The sequence below is a fragment of the Crocodylus porosus genome, unplaced genomic scaffold (genome assembly GCF_001723895.1).
Source record: "Crocodylus porosus isolate Cpor-Errol unplaced genomic scaffold, CroPor_comp1, whole genome shotgun sequence".
Classification (NCBI taxonomy): Eukaryota; Metazoa; Chordata; order Crocodylia; family Crocodylidae; genus Crocodylus; species Crocodylus porosus.
In genome coordinates this window covers 94416773-94432609 of record NW_017728918.1, presented here as the reverse complement: position 1 = coordinate 94432609, position 15837 = coordinate 94416773, and the positions used below count along the sequence as shown (strand labels likewise).

Genomic DNA, 15837 nt, shown 5'->3' with positions numbered 1-15837 from the left:
GCAGACGCCCCCCTCCCTGCAGCGCGGCTCCCGCCTTGCCCCCAGCCCCGCGCCCGGCACAGGCTGCCCGCCCGCCAGGAGGCATTTAAACCCCCGGCGCCCGGGGGAGGGGGTGGGCGCCCGGGGACCAATGGCAGCTCGCGGCCTGCCCTGCCCTGCCCTGCCCGCGCTGCGCTGTCTCCCACGTGCTGCCCGAGCCGGGCTAAGGGAGCAGCCTGGGACCTGCTTGCAGCCCGCGGGGCACAGGGTCCCCGCCGGGGATGTGCTGTCCCTGGGAAAGCCCGGCAGGGAGGGAGGCTTCGGGACTGATCCTGCCTCAGGCAGGGCGTGGGGCTAGAGGGCCTCCCTCTAGAGGTCTGCCCCTTCCTTCCCGCCCTTGGCACTCTGCAGCCAGAGAAACCCCCTTGCCAGCGCCGCTCCTCTCATCTGACACGTGCCTCAAGGCACGAGAGGAGGATCCCTGCCTGGGGAAACTCCTCGCACACACCTTCCTCGGACTGCTTCTGCTTCCCTCGGCTCTGGCAGCCTCATCCCAGCACCTATCTCGGGGGTGGCATCTGTTTCGTACCTCAGTTCCGACTCCTCTCTTCTCCCTAAGCTTGGATTCACTTTTTTTTTAAAGTTCCCTATTTAATCCCTCCCCTCGAGTTGCTTGCTGCTACATTTTGTCAGCCTCACGTCTCGAGCCCTCTAGTTTTATGCTTCTCCTGGAGAAGAACGGCTGGAAGGGACCTTCAGAGGTCACCTAACCCTTGTTTCTAACCCTTTCTGCTCTCCAGCGTTTAGGATTGAAATGTTCAGTTTCACGTATTTTAACTAAAAGAAAAAAAAACAAACCCCAGCTAGGCTAACAGTCTACAAAGGAGAGTAAAGAGACTCATGAGGACGAGGGAATTTGGATCATTTCGAACACCAAATCGAATACGCGAATTAATTGAAAGGCTGAACCAACCAGGGACCAAACCAAAAGATATAATAAGCAAAGAGGGAAAAGATTGAAACCAATAAAAAAGGTGAAATGTCATAGCAATGCAAAAACCCAAACCAAAACAACCCCCCCTCCCCCAGACAAACAAACAGCTAAATTCTGGAAAATATGCCACTTCTCAATTAGAGATGGTGTCTAACATTGTTTAGAATGGAAGGACATAAAAAGAAGATCAGATTTCTCATCTTTAAATATATGTATATACTATGTAAATGCACACCATTTATATATCTTAACTATTACAGTAAAAAAAATGGACCATAGCAACTTCTGATTAATGCTTACCTGGTAGGGAGATGAACACATCCTACCTCATTACCAAGCCTCTGAAAACTCCAGTCTCTTACCAATCCTCACAATTATGGTTTGTGAAAAGAGAGCCACTTCTTGTTATTTCTCAAGCATATGTAATAAAGTCAAAATACTTTATTTGAGAAAATGAGGAACATATGTAGACTTCAAATGCTGAGCATTTACAACATAATTGCAGCTTTTCAAGGAAATTTTGTATTGAAAAAGTCTAGGGTTCCCAAAGGGAATTTCATTCCCACATACTGATAATTTAAAAATGATGTTTTCCAGTTCTAAGTGTCAGCAGCTTGTCCCGATTGCCCAACTTCAGCTAAAATATATATTAAAGACATCGATGTCTAACTTTTTTTTAACTATGGCCCTTTATAATGCATATTCAAACATGCAAATTCATCTAATTCCCTTGGTTACTTAGAGAAAAATATTCTCTAGGTTTGGAAATACATGTAGAGATAAAGGGGCATAGCTCACTGGCCAGAACTGAGACTGGGAATCAGATTATCTTGGGGGGGTTATTCCAGCTTTAGCCATGGAGCTTGTATATGGCTTTGGCCAAGTTATTTTACCTGTTTACCCTATTATCCCATCAGAGAGAGGGCTGTATCTGTGTATGTGTTAGGGGCAAAATGGGATCAGTCAGGAGATGGAGTGATAGCATAAGGCCTTAAGAGAGAAATGTGCATAGTCTATTCTTTCACTAACATTTTATTTCTTCAGAGCAAAATGGTTGGGGTGGTTTCAGTTCTGTGAAATCCATATTGCTGGTGGGAGGTTATCCTTGGGAAGCACAGCCCTTCTGCTTCTTCTTGCATTAGGATGCTGAGGGGCCCACAGACACTGACTATAATATGGTTGTCCTGTCTTTTGAAATCAGTGTCTCCTTCTGCTGTTGAATGGTAACAAATGTCCTGGGAGTTGGATGTTGCCTTCCCAGTACAGGAGAAATCAGTGATGCCAAATCTGGATGCATTTGAAGTGTAACTTGTTTTACACATGTGCAGCAGTCCTGAAACACAGAGGATCAAACAGTATGCAGGGCAATCCTCTTTTCCAGGAATGTCCATCTCCCAGAGAGAAAATCTGTTTTAATAATTTAGCCTAATGAGACAGTAAAGTCTCCTGGTGCTCTCATAGCCTCCTCTTCAGGGTCTAATGCCTCTACACAGCCCAACGAGGCAAAAGTTACCATAATGTGTTTTCCCAAATGGCATAAATAACATTTCTTCACAAATGAAGAAAAAGAGCTCCGAAGATTGTGTAGCAGCACCACTTGTTGACATGTATAATAACATGACGAATGAGCTGGGCAGTGTCCATTGAGTCCAGGTTTTAGGTCAGAAGGCACTGGAGAAAGGCACTCCTATTATTCTTTATAGGAGTAGAGTTTTTAAAGGTAAGCATTAAGAAATAATGCTTCATTTTTCTTACACGTTCTTTGTGCAGAGGTCAGCATCTTCACGCTGAAAGACTGTTACATTTTTAAATACTTCAAATAACTTTTTTTTCAATTTAGTGTCAGTATCATTTTTAAGGCAGTGGTCCTGCTTCTGCTGTCATTAATGCTGGTTTTAAATTGGTGTGACTCCACTGACTTACATCGGTTTATTTCAGATTTATACCAGTGCAGGTATAAGTAAGAAGAAAAATCTGGCCCAATATCACTTGCCATGGATTCCATTTCTACATAAAAATGCTGAGGAAAATATCTGGCCAACCTGAGACAGAAGCACATTCCAGGAGAGAAATACAATGGAGAGAAATAAAAAAGCTTTAAAGGAAGAAGGAAAAAAGGTTAATTGCTTGCAGTTTCAGAATACTCTGTAAAATCAGTCAAAACAGAGGATACTTTTTTCTGGAAGGTAAAGGTCAGAAACCAGGGATGTTTACTAATGACACATGCTTTTTCTTATCAGTTACATACAAATAGCTGTTCTTAATTCTAATTCTAACTAATGGACTTTAGACAATTTGAAAAATTGAACGAGTTGTAATACTGTGGAAAAATACCCACCTCCTAAACAATATCTCCTTCTTTTCCCTTACAGTATCTCTGGGAAAAATATGATAGGGCTACATGAATTAATGTTTTTAGTAAGGATATGGGGTAAAGAATTGTCAGTGTATTTTTTTTCTTTCAGACTTGTTAAATAGATATGGGTATCTATCCATCTGTCATATACGGAAAAGGATAATAGTTCACGGTAGTGATATAACAGGAATTCCATTGTGTGGCTATACTGTCAGGACAGTGTTTCTAATTAGTAAGACATTCAGACAACTTTAACATCATTTGGAAGACATTCTTAGATTGATGCTCAAGGATAGATTCTAAATTAGCTATAACTGTCCAGGGAAAAAAGACTTGGAGGTCTCTATGGAGCCTGATAACTTGCAGTCCCTAAAGCATATGCTGGAAAGACATTCTGTTTTGATCTGAAGACATAAAGTGATGGAGAACCTACCAACCGGTAGATTTTTCCAGTGTTTAATTTCTCTTCCTGTTAAAAGCTTGTGCCTTATTTCCAGTTTGCATTTCTCTGGTTTCAGCTTCTAGGCATTGGTTCTTGTAAAGCATTTCTTTGTTAGAATACAGAGCCTTTCAGTATGCCACATTTTCTCCCCACAAAGTAATTTATACCCCATAGTCAAGTTTTCTTTAGAGCTTCTTTCTGATAAACTAGTTAGATGAAGCTGTGTAACTTGTTTATTGTCAGACATTTTCACCAGCCCTTGAATAATTTTTGTAGTATTTTTCTGCACTCTCATCAATTTTTAAATTTCCAGTCGAAAACATGGACTTCAGAATTTGGTGCAATATTTTAATATTGGTCTTACTAGTGCCATGCTTTCTACTTCCTGTTTTTTACATCCATGTTTTTCATTAGGGCTTTTAGCTACACCAGCAGGAGCTCAGGTGGAGTTACCTTTCCATTCTTTTCAGAGCACCTGTTCTCCAGGATATGATTCCCTGTGGTGTAGCAATGGTCTGCATGCTTTGTTCCCCAACATACAGCTAGAGACTTGGCTGTATCGAAATGCATTTGGTTTGAAATACCAAGCTTGCCAACTATTATCCAGACTATTCTGTATGACTGCCCAGCCTTCCTTATTCATGCCCTTGGCTTTCATTTTTTCACAAAATTTACCCAGCGCAATTTTATATTTACTTTCAAATCATGGATGAAGATTTTGAATAACATATCGCCTAGCATCAGTCCCTTAGGAATCCCAGTAGAAGAGTTCCCATTTTATAATAGTTGCTATTAATCATTAGTTTTGGACATCTGCTCATTCAATTTTTAATCTAAGGTGTGCTTTGTCCTTATAATACAGTGGGTGCATCTATATGTGTGCTTAACTGCGTAGTACAGTAACTTGCTGTGGTATGAAGCATCATAGTCTACATGTGCAATGCTGTTAGACTGCAGCAAGCTAATTTTCACTGCTGTAAGACAGTACTTTCAGGGACAGTACTATCATACAGTGGCAAAAATAACTGTGCCCAAATGCATATGTAAATGATGACCAGGCAACAGATGACCAGACCCCTGCCTGCCACCTAGCCACAGGGCTCCGCTCTTTGTGCTTCAGCCAGGCCATCTGCCACGTGATGCTATTCCCTGGAGGCCAGGGCTGACCCCCACAAGCCTGCTGCTAGCTTAGGGCTGCTCTACCCTGGCTCAAACTGCTGCTGCATGTTAACTCTGCACATTAACTATGCTGTTCCAGGTACACATTAACAACACCGAGCCCGGGAGCAGTTAACTCTGGTGCAAACTGTGCCAGAGTTTATCACATTGCCTTAATGGCATGTGTAGATACACTTAGTGTTATCAGTACAATTGCTTTGGATAATAACTCTTCTGGTTTCACTGAACTTTCCATTTTTGCACACACTTGTTTCTTTAAAGTCCCAGTCCAGCTAAACATTCAAGCATGTGCTTAGTTTTAAGTGTGTGAATAGGGTTGTTGAAGTCAAAATGGGCTACTCATATGTTTAAATTTGAAATTGTGGTAATTTGCTTTGATGGACTGGGGTTTAATGCGGGAAGTTTAATCCTGCTGACAAAGATCAATCTTATTACTGTTCTCACTCATCTAGTAAGACTTTGCAACCAGTTTTCCTGACAGCATTTTTAGGGCAAGTGATATCATAGAGTTTTTCAGGGAGCTTTTCAAGTTCATGCTCTGAAACTATACTTCCGTCTCAAGGGGTGCATCTATATGAGACGCTACTGAACAGTAGCAAAGAGTTACTGTGCAGTAGTTCATTGCTAATGCTAAGTAGTGTTGCCCGGCACTAACTGTGATGTGCCACTGCTACACAGTAATAATGGGCGATGCAGCAGCATCAGAAAAAAACTGTGCGGGGACGGTGCTGCACAGTAATATGGTTATTGCACAGTCATTTAGTACCTGCTTATGCAAATACTAAATAACTGTGCAGTAACAACTTGCAGAGCAACATTTGTGTGGATGTGGTCAAGAGCTGCTGGTTTGGCACTTTGCATGAGTACTAAATTAACTGGAATTATAGATAAAATGCACCATGGTGAAGGAGGGTGCTGAGGTCACTTACCGCTGCCTTTTTCCCTCCACTGTTCTAAGGAACCTGGCTTCTTTTGTTTTTTAACTTCAGGAACAGGGAACGGCTAGCTCTGATTTTTCCATTAAGTAACGTGTTCTTAGCAATAGGGACAATTAATCCAATCATTAAGTATTTGCTGCTTACTAATCATGCCCATAGATATTGTTTGGTGCATGCTTATATGCGTGATAACATGTCTACTCTAGTGCTACGCTATTAAGCAGCTGGAATGTACGTGGCGATTTTTACTCAATGATGTATTTAAACTGAAAGATACAGCCTGGAACTGAACTCAGCATCTGGTGTCTGTCAATCACTGTCCCTACCCAATCCTAACAGAGCATGCCTGTTAGTGGGCTGGATGGGTCACCTGTCTCTCCTCTACTGACTGTGGCAGATGAAGAAATCATTATGCAGTCTTGGAAGGAAAATCTAGGGCTGTCATGAGAGAATATATTAACATGTGTGAGAACATGTTGAATTCAGGGCCTGCACTATTAAAGCTCACAGAAGTTTTTCCATTGATTCAAGCAGGAGCAGGATCAAGCCCTGATTCCCTATGCATACAGCAGGCCACTTTTCCAGGTATCTAGGCCACACGAAGCGTGTCTACACGTGTCCCTACAATGCCTTTATTACTACACTGTCATTTACTACTTCCAAAAGTACTTCCCAAAGAAAGTACTTAATGACAGCGCAGTAACAGCCTGTACTGCACCATGCATACTGCACATGATTATTTTTAGTTGCTACATCACCATAGCAATGTGCTATAACAAGGGAGCACATTGCTATGGCGATGTAGAAGTGGAGTCACAGTTTGTGAACACTGATGCTATGTTGTCGTAGCACATTGCTGTGGCAATGTAGCATCATGTGTAGATGTGCCCACTGATATATAATTTAAGTCAAGGTGCATCTCCAGTGGTTTTAGCAAAATTACACAAGGATGAATTTATCTTTGTTTCTTTCTGACCTTAGACCATCTCAAGACCCCAGAGGGACAGCTGCTTATGGACTCGGGCAAGGTGCGGGGGCACGCCATCGCCTCCTACTAGGACTTGTTTGCAGCTGATCCCACCTGCCCAGAGGCTGCTCGGTGGCTGCATGAGGACCTGCCATGCCTCTGCACTTCGCAGGCCAAGGCCCTGGAACATGAGCTCTCTCTGGCAGAGCTTGAGGCTGCTGTGGCGGGGCTTACCATGGGCAGAGCTCTGGGCCTTGACGGACTGCCCATGGAGTTTTACAAAGCCTTCTAGCACTTCCTTGGGTCCAGCCTTCTCCATGTCTTCCATGAGAGCCTCACTGACAGGACCCTGCTGACTAGCTGCTGCCGGGTGGGACTCACCTTTCTGCCCAAGAAGGGGGACCTCGGCTGCCTTAAGAACTGGTGGCAAGTCTCCCTTCTGTGTGCCGACTATAAGATCTTGGTGAAGGTGCTGGCGAACCAGCTTCGCACTGTCATGGTCTCTGTTCTCGGGCCTGTGCAGAGCTACTATGTGTTGGGCAGGACCATCCAGGACAACCTATTCTTGCTGTGCAACCTGCTCACAGTTGCGGAGCTCTTTGGCCTGGACGTCAGCCTGGTCTCTCTGGACCAGGAGAAGGCCTTCTATTAGGTCGACTATCGGCACCTGCTCAGCACCCCTGAGGCTTTTGACTTCGGGCCCCTTTTCATTGCAGCACTCTGGGGCCTGTACCACAACACCTCCAGCCTGCTGAATGTGAACAGCATGCTGTGCACCACATTCCCGGTGCATTGGGGAATCCACCAGGGCTGCCTCCTGTCATGCAAGGTGTATGCCCTGGCCATCAAATCACTGCTGCATGTTCTGTGACGTTGCCTGACTGGCTTAGCCATGCCACCAGCACTGGGCCTGACCACCGGCCCTCTGATCTGGCTGATGGCATATGCAGATGACATGACAGCTTTCCTGGGCAGCCAGGAGGACATGTGGGCCCTGGTGGACTGCCAGTGCACCTATGAGCTCACCTCACCAGCCCGCACCAAGTGGGGCAAGAGTGACATCCTCCTGCTTGGGATGTGGGCTGGCACACCCACCCAGGGGGCCTTGTCTGGTGTTGGGAAGGCCTCAAAGCCCTGGGAGTGTTCCTGGGGCCACTGGCCTTTGCAGCCTGCAACTGGGAGGACCTGGCGGAGGGAGTGGAGGCCCGCCCGCAGTGTGGGTGTTTGCCCACCCTTTCCTACTGTGGCCAGGCCCTCATCACCAACAACCCAGTGGTGGTGACTCTGTGGCACTGCTGCGCTGGACCCCCCACTGGAGCTACTCAAGAGGCTGCAGTGGCTCCTGATGGACTTCTTTTGGGACAGATGCCACTGGCTCCCATGAACTGCCCCTTACCTGCCCACCACTGAGGGGGACCAGGGCCTGACTGGCCTGGCCAGCAGGGTGGCTGCCTACTAGCCGCAAGCTCTTCAGTGGCTCCTGTATGCTGAGGGCTACCTCCCGTGGTGGCAGCTGGTGTGCCGGTTCCTGCACCGAGTGGGGAACCTTGGCTTTGACTGGGAGCTGTTCATGCTAGACCTCACCTTCCTGAACAGGGTGGTTCTTCCCCTGTTCTACCACAGCATAGTGCAGGCCTGCTGGGCTGCCTCCCATCTTTGTCCCCTGGCCAGATGCCTGCAGTTCCCACAGCTGCTTCAGGAGTCCCTGGGCTACAAGCCAGCCCTGCAGCATGTTGTGCCAAGTCTGGCCTCCGCTCATCAAGGTGCACACCACTTGCCTGGGGCACCTCCTGGACCTTGCTCAGTTGGGCTGGCTGTCAGCCAAGGCCCTGGTTGCCCGGCTGGCCCTGCATTCCGTCTGCACCATGGGCCGGCTTCTGCAGGTCATTAGGGCCACCTTCCTGACAGAGGTAGTGGCCACCCTGGAAAGCTACCTCCAGGCTCACCAGGCCCTCCCCATCATGGACACCATGGGCGACACCTTCCTGCCACTGCCAGTCATCCCAGCGGTGACCAATGAGCTGGCTGACTGGCCTGACACACTGCTGAGGCTTCCCATGCCCCCCAGAAGCAACGCAGGCTGTCTCTTTGGCACACTGCCTTGGAAGGGACTCTACGTGTGGGTGGTGTGCACCCGGTATGTCCAGGTGCTGGCCAGCCACCCCTACACTGTGTGGTGGTGGTGCCTGGCATTGCTGGGGACCCCAGTGTTGTGCACACTGTACAAGGTGCCCACCACCAAGAAGACCAGAGACTTCCAGTGGAGATTGGTGGATGGCACCTTTGTGCGCCACCTCGATCCGGTGGCCTTGGCGGCCTGCCCCTTCTGCCTGGGGGCAGTTGAAGAGAATGTTTTTCATGCCCTGCTTGACCGTCTCCAGTTGCAGCCACTCTTTGCCACCCTCGGGGTGCTGCTTCAGGTGTTGGGATGGGACTTTTCAAAGCACACATGCATCTGCTCTTTCCCTTACTGGGCAGCCAAGGGGTGCACAGTCAGCCTGGCAAACTTCCTGGTGGGCCAGGCCAACATGGTCACCACCGAAACCGGCTTGCCTGGACTGGAATCAACGAATCCCTGCAGCTTTTCTGCCTGCTGGTGTGGGCCCGCTTCTCACTTGAATTCAAACATGCGGTCCTCTGGTAGATGGTGCCCACCTTTGAGGAGCACAGGGCCGTCAAGGGAGAACTGTACCAGGTCACGGGGGGATGCCTGCTCTTTGTGCTGTGATGCCACCACCTGCTCAGGGTGCTGCAGTGGGTCCAGCGAGCTGAGACCTTGGGCTTTGTCTGTGTGGGCTGACCCCTGATGTCCTGAGGTCCCACTGCGCATCCCCTCTGTAGAACTGTACATATGTATATATTTCTTTGTCCCTTGTGGGGTTTTTTATTTTTTTGTTTTTGTTTTTGTTTTTGCCTTTGCCTAGATTGTGTGGGCAGGCCTTGCAAGCCATGAGCCCAGGCTTTGTCCTTGAAGCCCAGACCTTTGGGCCAAGCTGTAGGGTCTTTACTGCCCCCCATTTGTCACCATCCCCAGAATAAACGTTTCTAAAAGTCAAAAAGTCAAAAGACTTTCTTTCTTTCTTTCACATATACATATATATATAATCACATATATATGTGATTATAGATATATATATATAATCTTAATGGACTATCAGAAGTTTTTCTTGTCAAACACAGAGCAGACGTGTTATCAAAACTACCATAGTATACTGAAACTAGCCACTTCCAAATAGGGCTTTTTGTTTGTTTTTATGACTTTTTTTTGCTAGAATGGAAAAAGTAAAACAAAAACCTTCATTGCACCCCACATAGTGACAATGTGCCACATGCACTAGATTCCAAGCATTAGTCACGTAATATAATTGCCAGAATCCATGCAATGACAATATAGTGTGCATAGCAGATCCCACACAGTAATTATGCAATGTATTCACCTGATCCTGCAGAGAAACCGTGTAATATGTGCCAGAGAAGAACACACACACACACACACACACACACACACACGTAATATATACATGTAATGACAACATATATCTATATACTTATATAGCTATATCTATATATATGCACCAGATTCCATGAAGTCACCATATAACTTATACATATATCTGAATGAATGTCCTGGAAAAAAATAGTTATAAACATTTTGAATTGCTTTCACATTTGACCATATTCCCAACACTTTTTAAGTGCTTTTACATGAGCATTCAGAAGGGGGACTTATTTGTGTGAAGGTTAGGGAAGATTTTGTTCATACAAATGCACATTACATGGCAGTGTTTCCATGCCAAAAATACTTGCTGTGCCACCCTAATTATATTTCTTGTGGAGCTGAGAGGAGGCTGTAGGCAAGGAGAGAATGCTGTGTGAGAAAGTGAGTGATTTACTAAAAGAAAATCATAAAGTAATCAGTTCTTTGAGAAAATAGAAAGAGATAAGTTACGTGCATGGTTTTTTTTTCTCTAGAATTTCAAGATAATATTGACAATTACGCTGGGAAGTGGTAATGAATGAATGGATCCCTCTAAAGTATTGAAAGGACTGTCATTTATGATTAATACAAATTTCCCTTTATGGAAAACTTGATCTAAAGCCCACTGAAGTTAATGGGAGTCTTTCTCTTGGTTAAATACGCTTTTGCTTGGTCCCAGAAAAATGACAGTAAAAATTTTTGTTAAAATTGTTTTACACAAGAGACTGGCAACATAAAATAATCAGAAATTTTACAGCAAAATACTGGAGAGGGTAACATGGTACAGGGAATAATCATCATATGTTTTGGGATTGCCTCAAACTGTATAGCTTCTCTCCTGGCTATGTAATTGAGAAAATATTCATTTTGCTGAAATTAAATAAAGAATGATACCATACTAGAATTTTGTGGCTCCTGCCAATAAAATAACTTAATCACTATAGCTGCAAAACTATATTTCATCTCTAGAAACATAGTTGAACAACTAAATGAATGAAATGGAGAACTGGAGGGATTTTTCAACTGCAGATGAGCGCCAGAACTATTTGGGTTACAAAATGAGCTAAATGGGACAAAAGAAGAAAATATATGGATGGAACTTTTTAGAACTACTAAGTATGTACTTAAATTGAATTACATGGCTATGTGTACTCTCTTGCTTTTATGTCACTCTCTCATTTAGTGTTGATATAAGAAAACAATGTGCACTATTTACCATTCCGATTATCTTTATATAAAATATTAGTGGTTTACATTAAAAAAATACCGTGATTCCCTTCCCACTTACAGGGTGCGTTTATGCATTGCCCTACAATGACGTAGCGACGCACTACGTTGCCATATGGTGCACTACGGTAACATAGCAATCGTGTGCCTACACGTGATCGCCAGCTACATCACTGTAGTGGCGCGCTCCCCAGGTGTAGTCTGCACCTACGGTGATGTAGTGGAGAAATCTAACCATGCGCCGTGCTAACTGCCCATACTGCGCTGTGGTTTAGTACTTCCAAAAAGTGGCATGTAGACATGCCCACGTAGAAGTTACTTCATTGACTTTATTAGAAGCACTCCTGATTTATAGCAGGGTAAGTGAGAGTAGAGATAGGCCAGTAGCACATGAAATCAATCAGCCTGCACACCAGTGGCTCCTTCATGCTTATGATATTAGATTATGGTATTGTTAACCAAGTTTTGTGCTCTGCTGCTAGTTGCTGTTGCTTGCCCAAGAAAAGCAATGAAGATAGACAGCATTGTAGGGAACACCAGCTCCCTGCAGCCCTATATTCTGCTTGTGTACATTCCTCCCTCTTCTCCCAGCTCTTCATTCAGGGGACAGAAACAGTATCATGAGCTGTCACACATGTGGAATACTAAGAGTGAATATTAACTACTTGTTGCAAATAGTTTATACGTAATTCTTCAGCTGATAAATGCTGCAAATTTCCAAGAACATGTTTGTAAAAAAATATATATGATCTGGACAATTCATAACAAAGAAGAGAGTAAGATAAAGTAAAAGTAAATGAGATAGATCATAACAGCAGTCACAATAATTTTGTTCCATATCTTATACAGCAGAAATGTAATATATGCACCAACTGATATAAAACAGAAACTAAAATAAGTATCAAACCACATACAGTTCAAAGTAATATATGTATCTATATATGGATTCATCTAGTAGGATCTAATGTATGTACCATAGTCTCCAAAGTGGATATAAATGTATGCACCAGAGCCCATACGGTAGAAAAAAGTCTAAATGGGCTTGGGTTCCTAAATGTGATTCTATTCCACTGTACCTGAATCCATGCTAATGCAAAGGCGGATGGGTGCTCCTTCCCCTTGCTTTTTTGTAACTCAGTTTTAAGAGTCTGATGATGGTATGTTATACGTTAGTGGATTTTCGGGAATTTGAACCTAGCAAAATAGAACAACACATACATAGTCTTCAAGAGGAGGTTGGATAAATTTCTGGCTGGGGTATTATGATCCCAGCACTCATTTCTGCCCAGGGCAAGGAGTTGGACTTGATGATCTATTCAGGTCCCTTCCAACCCTAGAAACTATGAAACATGCCTAAATGTCTAACGGGTGATATAGAATCTGGCCCTATATGTCACATAGGATGGTTAGGCCTTTTCAGGAATGGAACTTTTCTCCCTCAGGTAGGTACATTTATAGATTGCAGAGTCTTTTCTCCATGTACTTACATATTAGTAAACAAGCAGTCAGAGGAAACCATACTCATGACTTTAAGGAACATTAGCCTTTTTATACTCTTTACTCAGATTGTGTTTTCTGCCTTAGGAAAGACACCTCAACCCATATGCTAAGGAACACTGAGGTCTGTTAAATAACCTTTTGATGGAAGCTACAGCAAAGTGATTTTAGTGTGCATAGCAAGTGGTACATACAAACATTTGGGGAGGTTAGGGGGAGGTTAGATTGCATTAAAAATGGCTACTCTTAGTTTGCTCAGGTGCAGACCTTACACTTATCTCCCTAGTTAGGCTGATCTAAGGGCCTTATTACATGATATGTTTAGGCAGCTTCTGGAGCTCTTAACCCATGGACTGGCTGCAAGTTAATACCTTTTAAGTGGCTTAAAGAACTCATTATCCTGTTTAAAGTTATGCCACTAGGCCAAGTTATCTCCAGTCTGCCTAATTTTGTTTCTGTTCCATTACCATGTGGCCACTTCCCACAGCTTTTTCACCCAAGTTGAAGTCTTCCAGTAACCTAGAACGCAGTGGGTTGATGACTCAGGGTCATCAGGGATGCCAGGATGCAGTGGGGCTGGGCAATGTGCCTCACTGTCTGGGGATGTTGGGCAGAGCAAGCACTGCAGCTTCAGAGGCCCTGGAAGCCATGGTGCCTTCTACCATTGCCTGGACAGGCTCTGCTCTTGTTGGCAGTGGCATGGGGGTGGGTGCCATTTGAGCTCCAGAGAAAACAGGACAAGACCCCTGGGAGCTCAGGTGGTACCCAGCCTACTGGCTGGCCAGGAGCCCAACTGGTGGTATACAGGGTGGTGGGTACCTCCTGAGCTCTGGAGAAAAAAGGATCAGGCCCCTCAGATGTCAGAGGGAGGTATCTGCTGCCACTGAAACTAACACAGTGGCTCTGCACTGAGATCAGGGCCACCAGGCTTAAGCCCTGACAGCCCTCCTCTCAGCACAGAGCTGCTGCAGTTTGACCAGAGCAGAGGGCCCTGGGGAAGCAGCTTTGTATTGTAGAGCTGCGGCAGCTCTGTGCTGAGAGCAAGGCTGCCAGGGCTTAAGCATGACAACCCGTTCTCAGTGTGGAACAGTTGTGTCCATTTCAGCAAGACTAGAGAGACCCAGGGAAGCTTCTTCCTTGGGGCCCTCCGGTCTCACTGCAACTGATATGATGGTGGGCCTGGACTCCATTAACCCCTCCATGGTCCCTGCCAGTCTCCTGATCCCTCTGATTTCCCCCCCTGTGGATGTTGCTTTTCCCATCATCCTCTTCATCCCTCCCATGAACTCTGCTTGCCCTCCAGTCTCTCCCTGTGGACTTCACCAGCCCTCTCAATTGCCCCTGCAGACCCCACCTGCCCCCCTAATCTCCCTAATCCCCCCATGGCCCCACTACCACTCCCAGGATTGGATAGGGATCTCCGCACAGACCTCACCTGCCCCCCCAAACCCTCCAATCCCCCTGATTCTCCCCCAGAGCCTGCTTGCCCTTTGATCCCTCTTAATCCCTCCCATGGACTCCATCTGCCCCTCTGATCCCCTTCAAACTGCCTCCTCCACAAGCACCCCATCCCTACTTACCTTAGATCAGGTGTCCATTTTAAACTCAATCTAACCTCCCCCTAACCTCCCTGAATGTCTGTACGTCTGTAAAGTGTTTTAGGTCTGCAGATGGCTAATCTGTGATATATATGCCGCAAGTAGCACAGGCAGCCTCTTTGTGTGGCACATGTCAGAGAGCTCAGCTGCAGATAGGCTAGGGAGCAGAAAGCAGAGCAGCAGATTAGGCTGGAGAAGGCACCAGAAAGACACTTAAGGAGGGTGTAGTTTAAAGTACCTCTGAAAAAAAAATTGGCCTTCTCTGTAGGTGACTTTCTACATAAATACCACAAAATCTAGGCTCAGTTCAGGAAAACAAAACATCCTAATTTGGGACGTTACTAAGCAAGTTAGCTTTAAGCATATGCTGAAGCCCTGTTAAAGTCAATGAGAGATAAGCACACAGAGTTATGAGGTACTTAAGTGCTGTCCTGAATAGGTGTGGTCTTTACCAATGTGATTTATTGATTCAGGGATTTAGGAGGGCAATAGAAAGACTGCATATTGTCTGCTCTAATCAATCTCCCACAGTTTTAGCAGAGTTTACAATCTGTTCTGTCTTAGGTATTTTGAATGCATCTATCACTCTGGTATGTAGGTGGAGCAATTTTTCTTCTACTAAGGAATAATGATGAACATATTGAATTTGGAAAAAAAACAAGCCAAAGAAAAGTGATTGATTTTTTTTTCAAGGAAAGGTGGAAAGTTGAGCTTACTAGGGTTCATACAAGATCATATATTGATTAGAATTAATCTGGCTTTTGGATAACGGAGAACTTTTTTGCTAATGTTGAAATATTCACAAATTTTAACAGGAAGGATTATTCATTCAACATTGAATTTCTAGAGGATTGTTCTCTTCTACTGTTACCTTTCTTAAAGCCATGTAATCCCATCAGAAAGCAAAATAAATGCAGTCCTATAACATAAATAATGAAGGTTTACAACTGATATTTCATAAAGAGTTAATAGGTAGAGAATTACGCATTAAAACATTTTTGCACAGAGTCACAAAAAATGATGCATGGACATTGATATGGATTCAGAAACAGTTTGCTGATGAGAAGGGGAGACATTTTTCATCAGAGGAGTGGAGGGAAGTCTGAACGCTTACGTAGGTTCTTGGCCAGAGTGCAGGACCTCCATCTAACCCAGGAGGTGCACAGCTCCACCAGGGGTGAC

The 15837-nt window shown here is 44.9% G+C and overlaps 1 protein-coding gene and 1 long non-coding RNA gene across 2 annotated transcripts in view; both read right to left on the bottom strand.

Annotated features, from left to right (window-relative positions):
• VGLL2 (vestigial like family member 2) overlaps positions 1-7174 on the bottom strand; it is a 14976-nt gene extending 7802 nt beyond the window's left edge. Inside the window, exons 1-2 of the mRNA XM_019538191.1 lie at positions 7090-7174; positions 764-816 (exon numbers count right to left, since the gene is read on the bottom strand). Of these exons, the coding sequence (XP_019393736.1) occupies positions 764-816; positions 7090-7174 (138 nt within the window). The remainder of the gene's footprint in view (positions 1-763; positions 817-7089) is intronic.
• A 1221-nt stretch (positions 7175-8395) lies between these two features.
• Positions 8396-15837, bottom strand: part of LOC109312251 — a 21719-nt gene continuing 14277 nt past the window's right edge. Inside the window, exon 3 of the long non-coding RNA XR_002101780.1 lies at positions 8396-8406. This is a non-coding gene — a long non-coding RNA (uncharacterized LOC109312251). The remainder of the gene's footprint in view (positions 8407-15837) is intronic.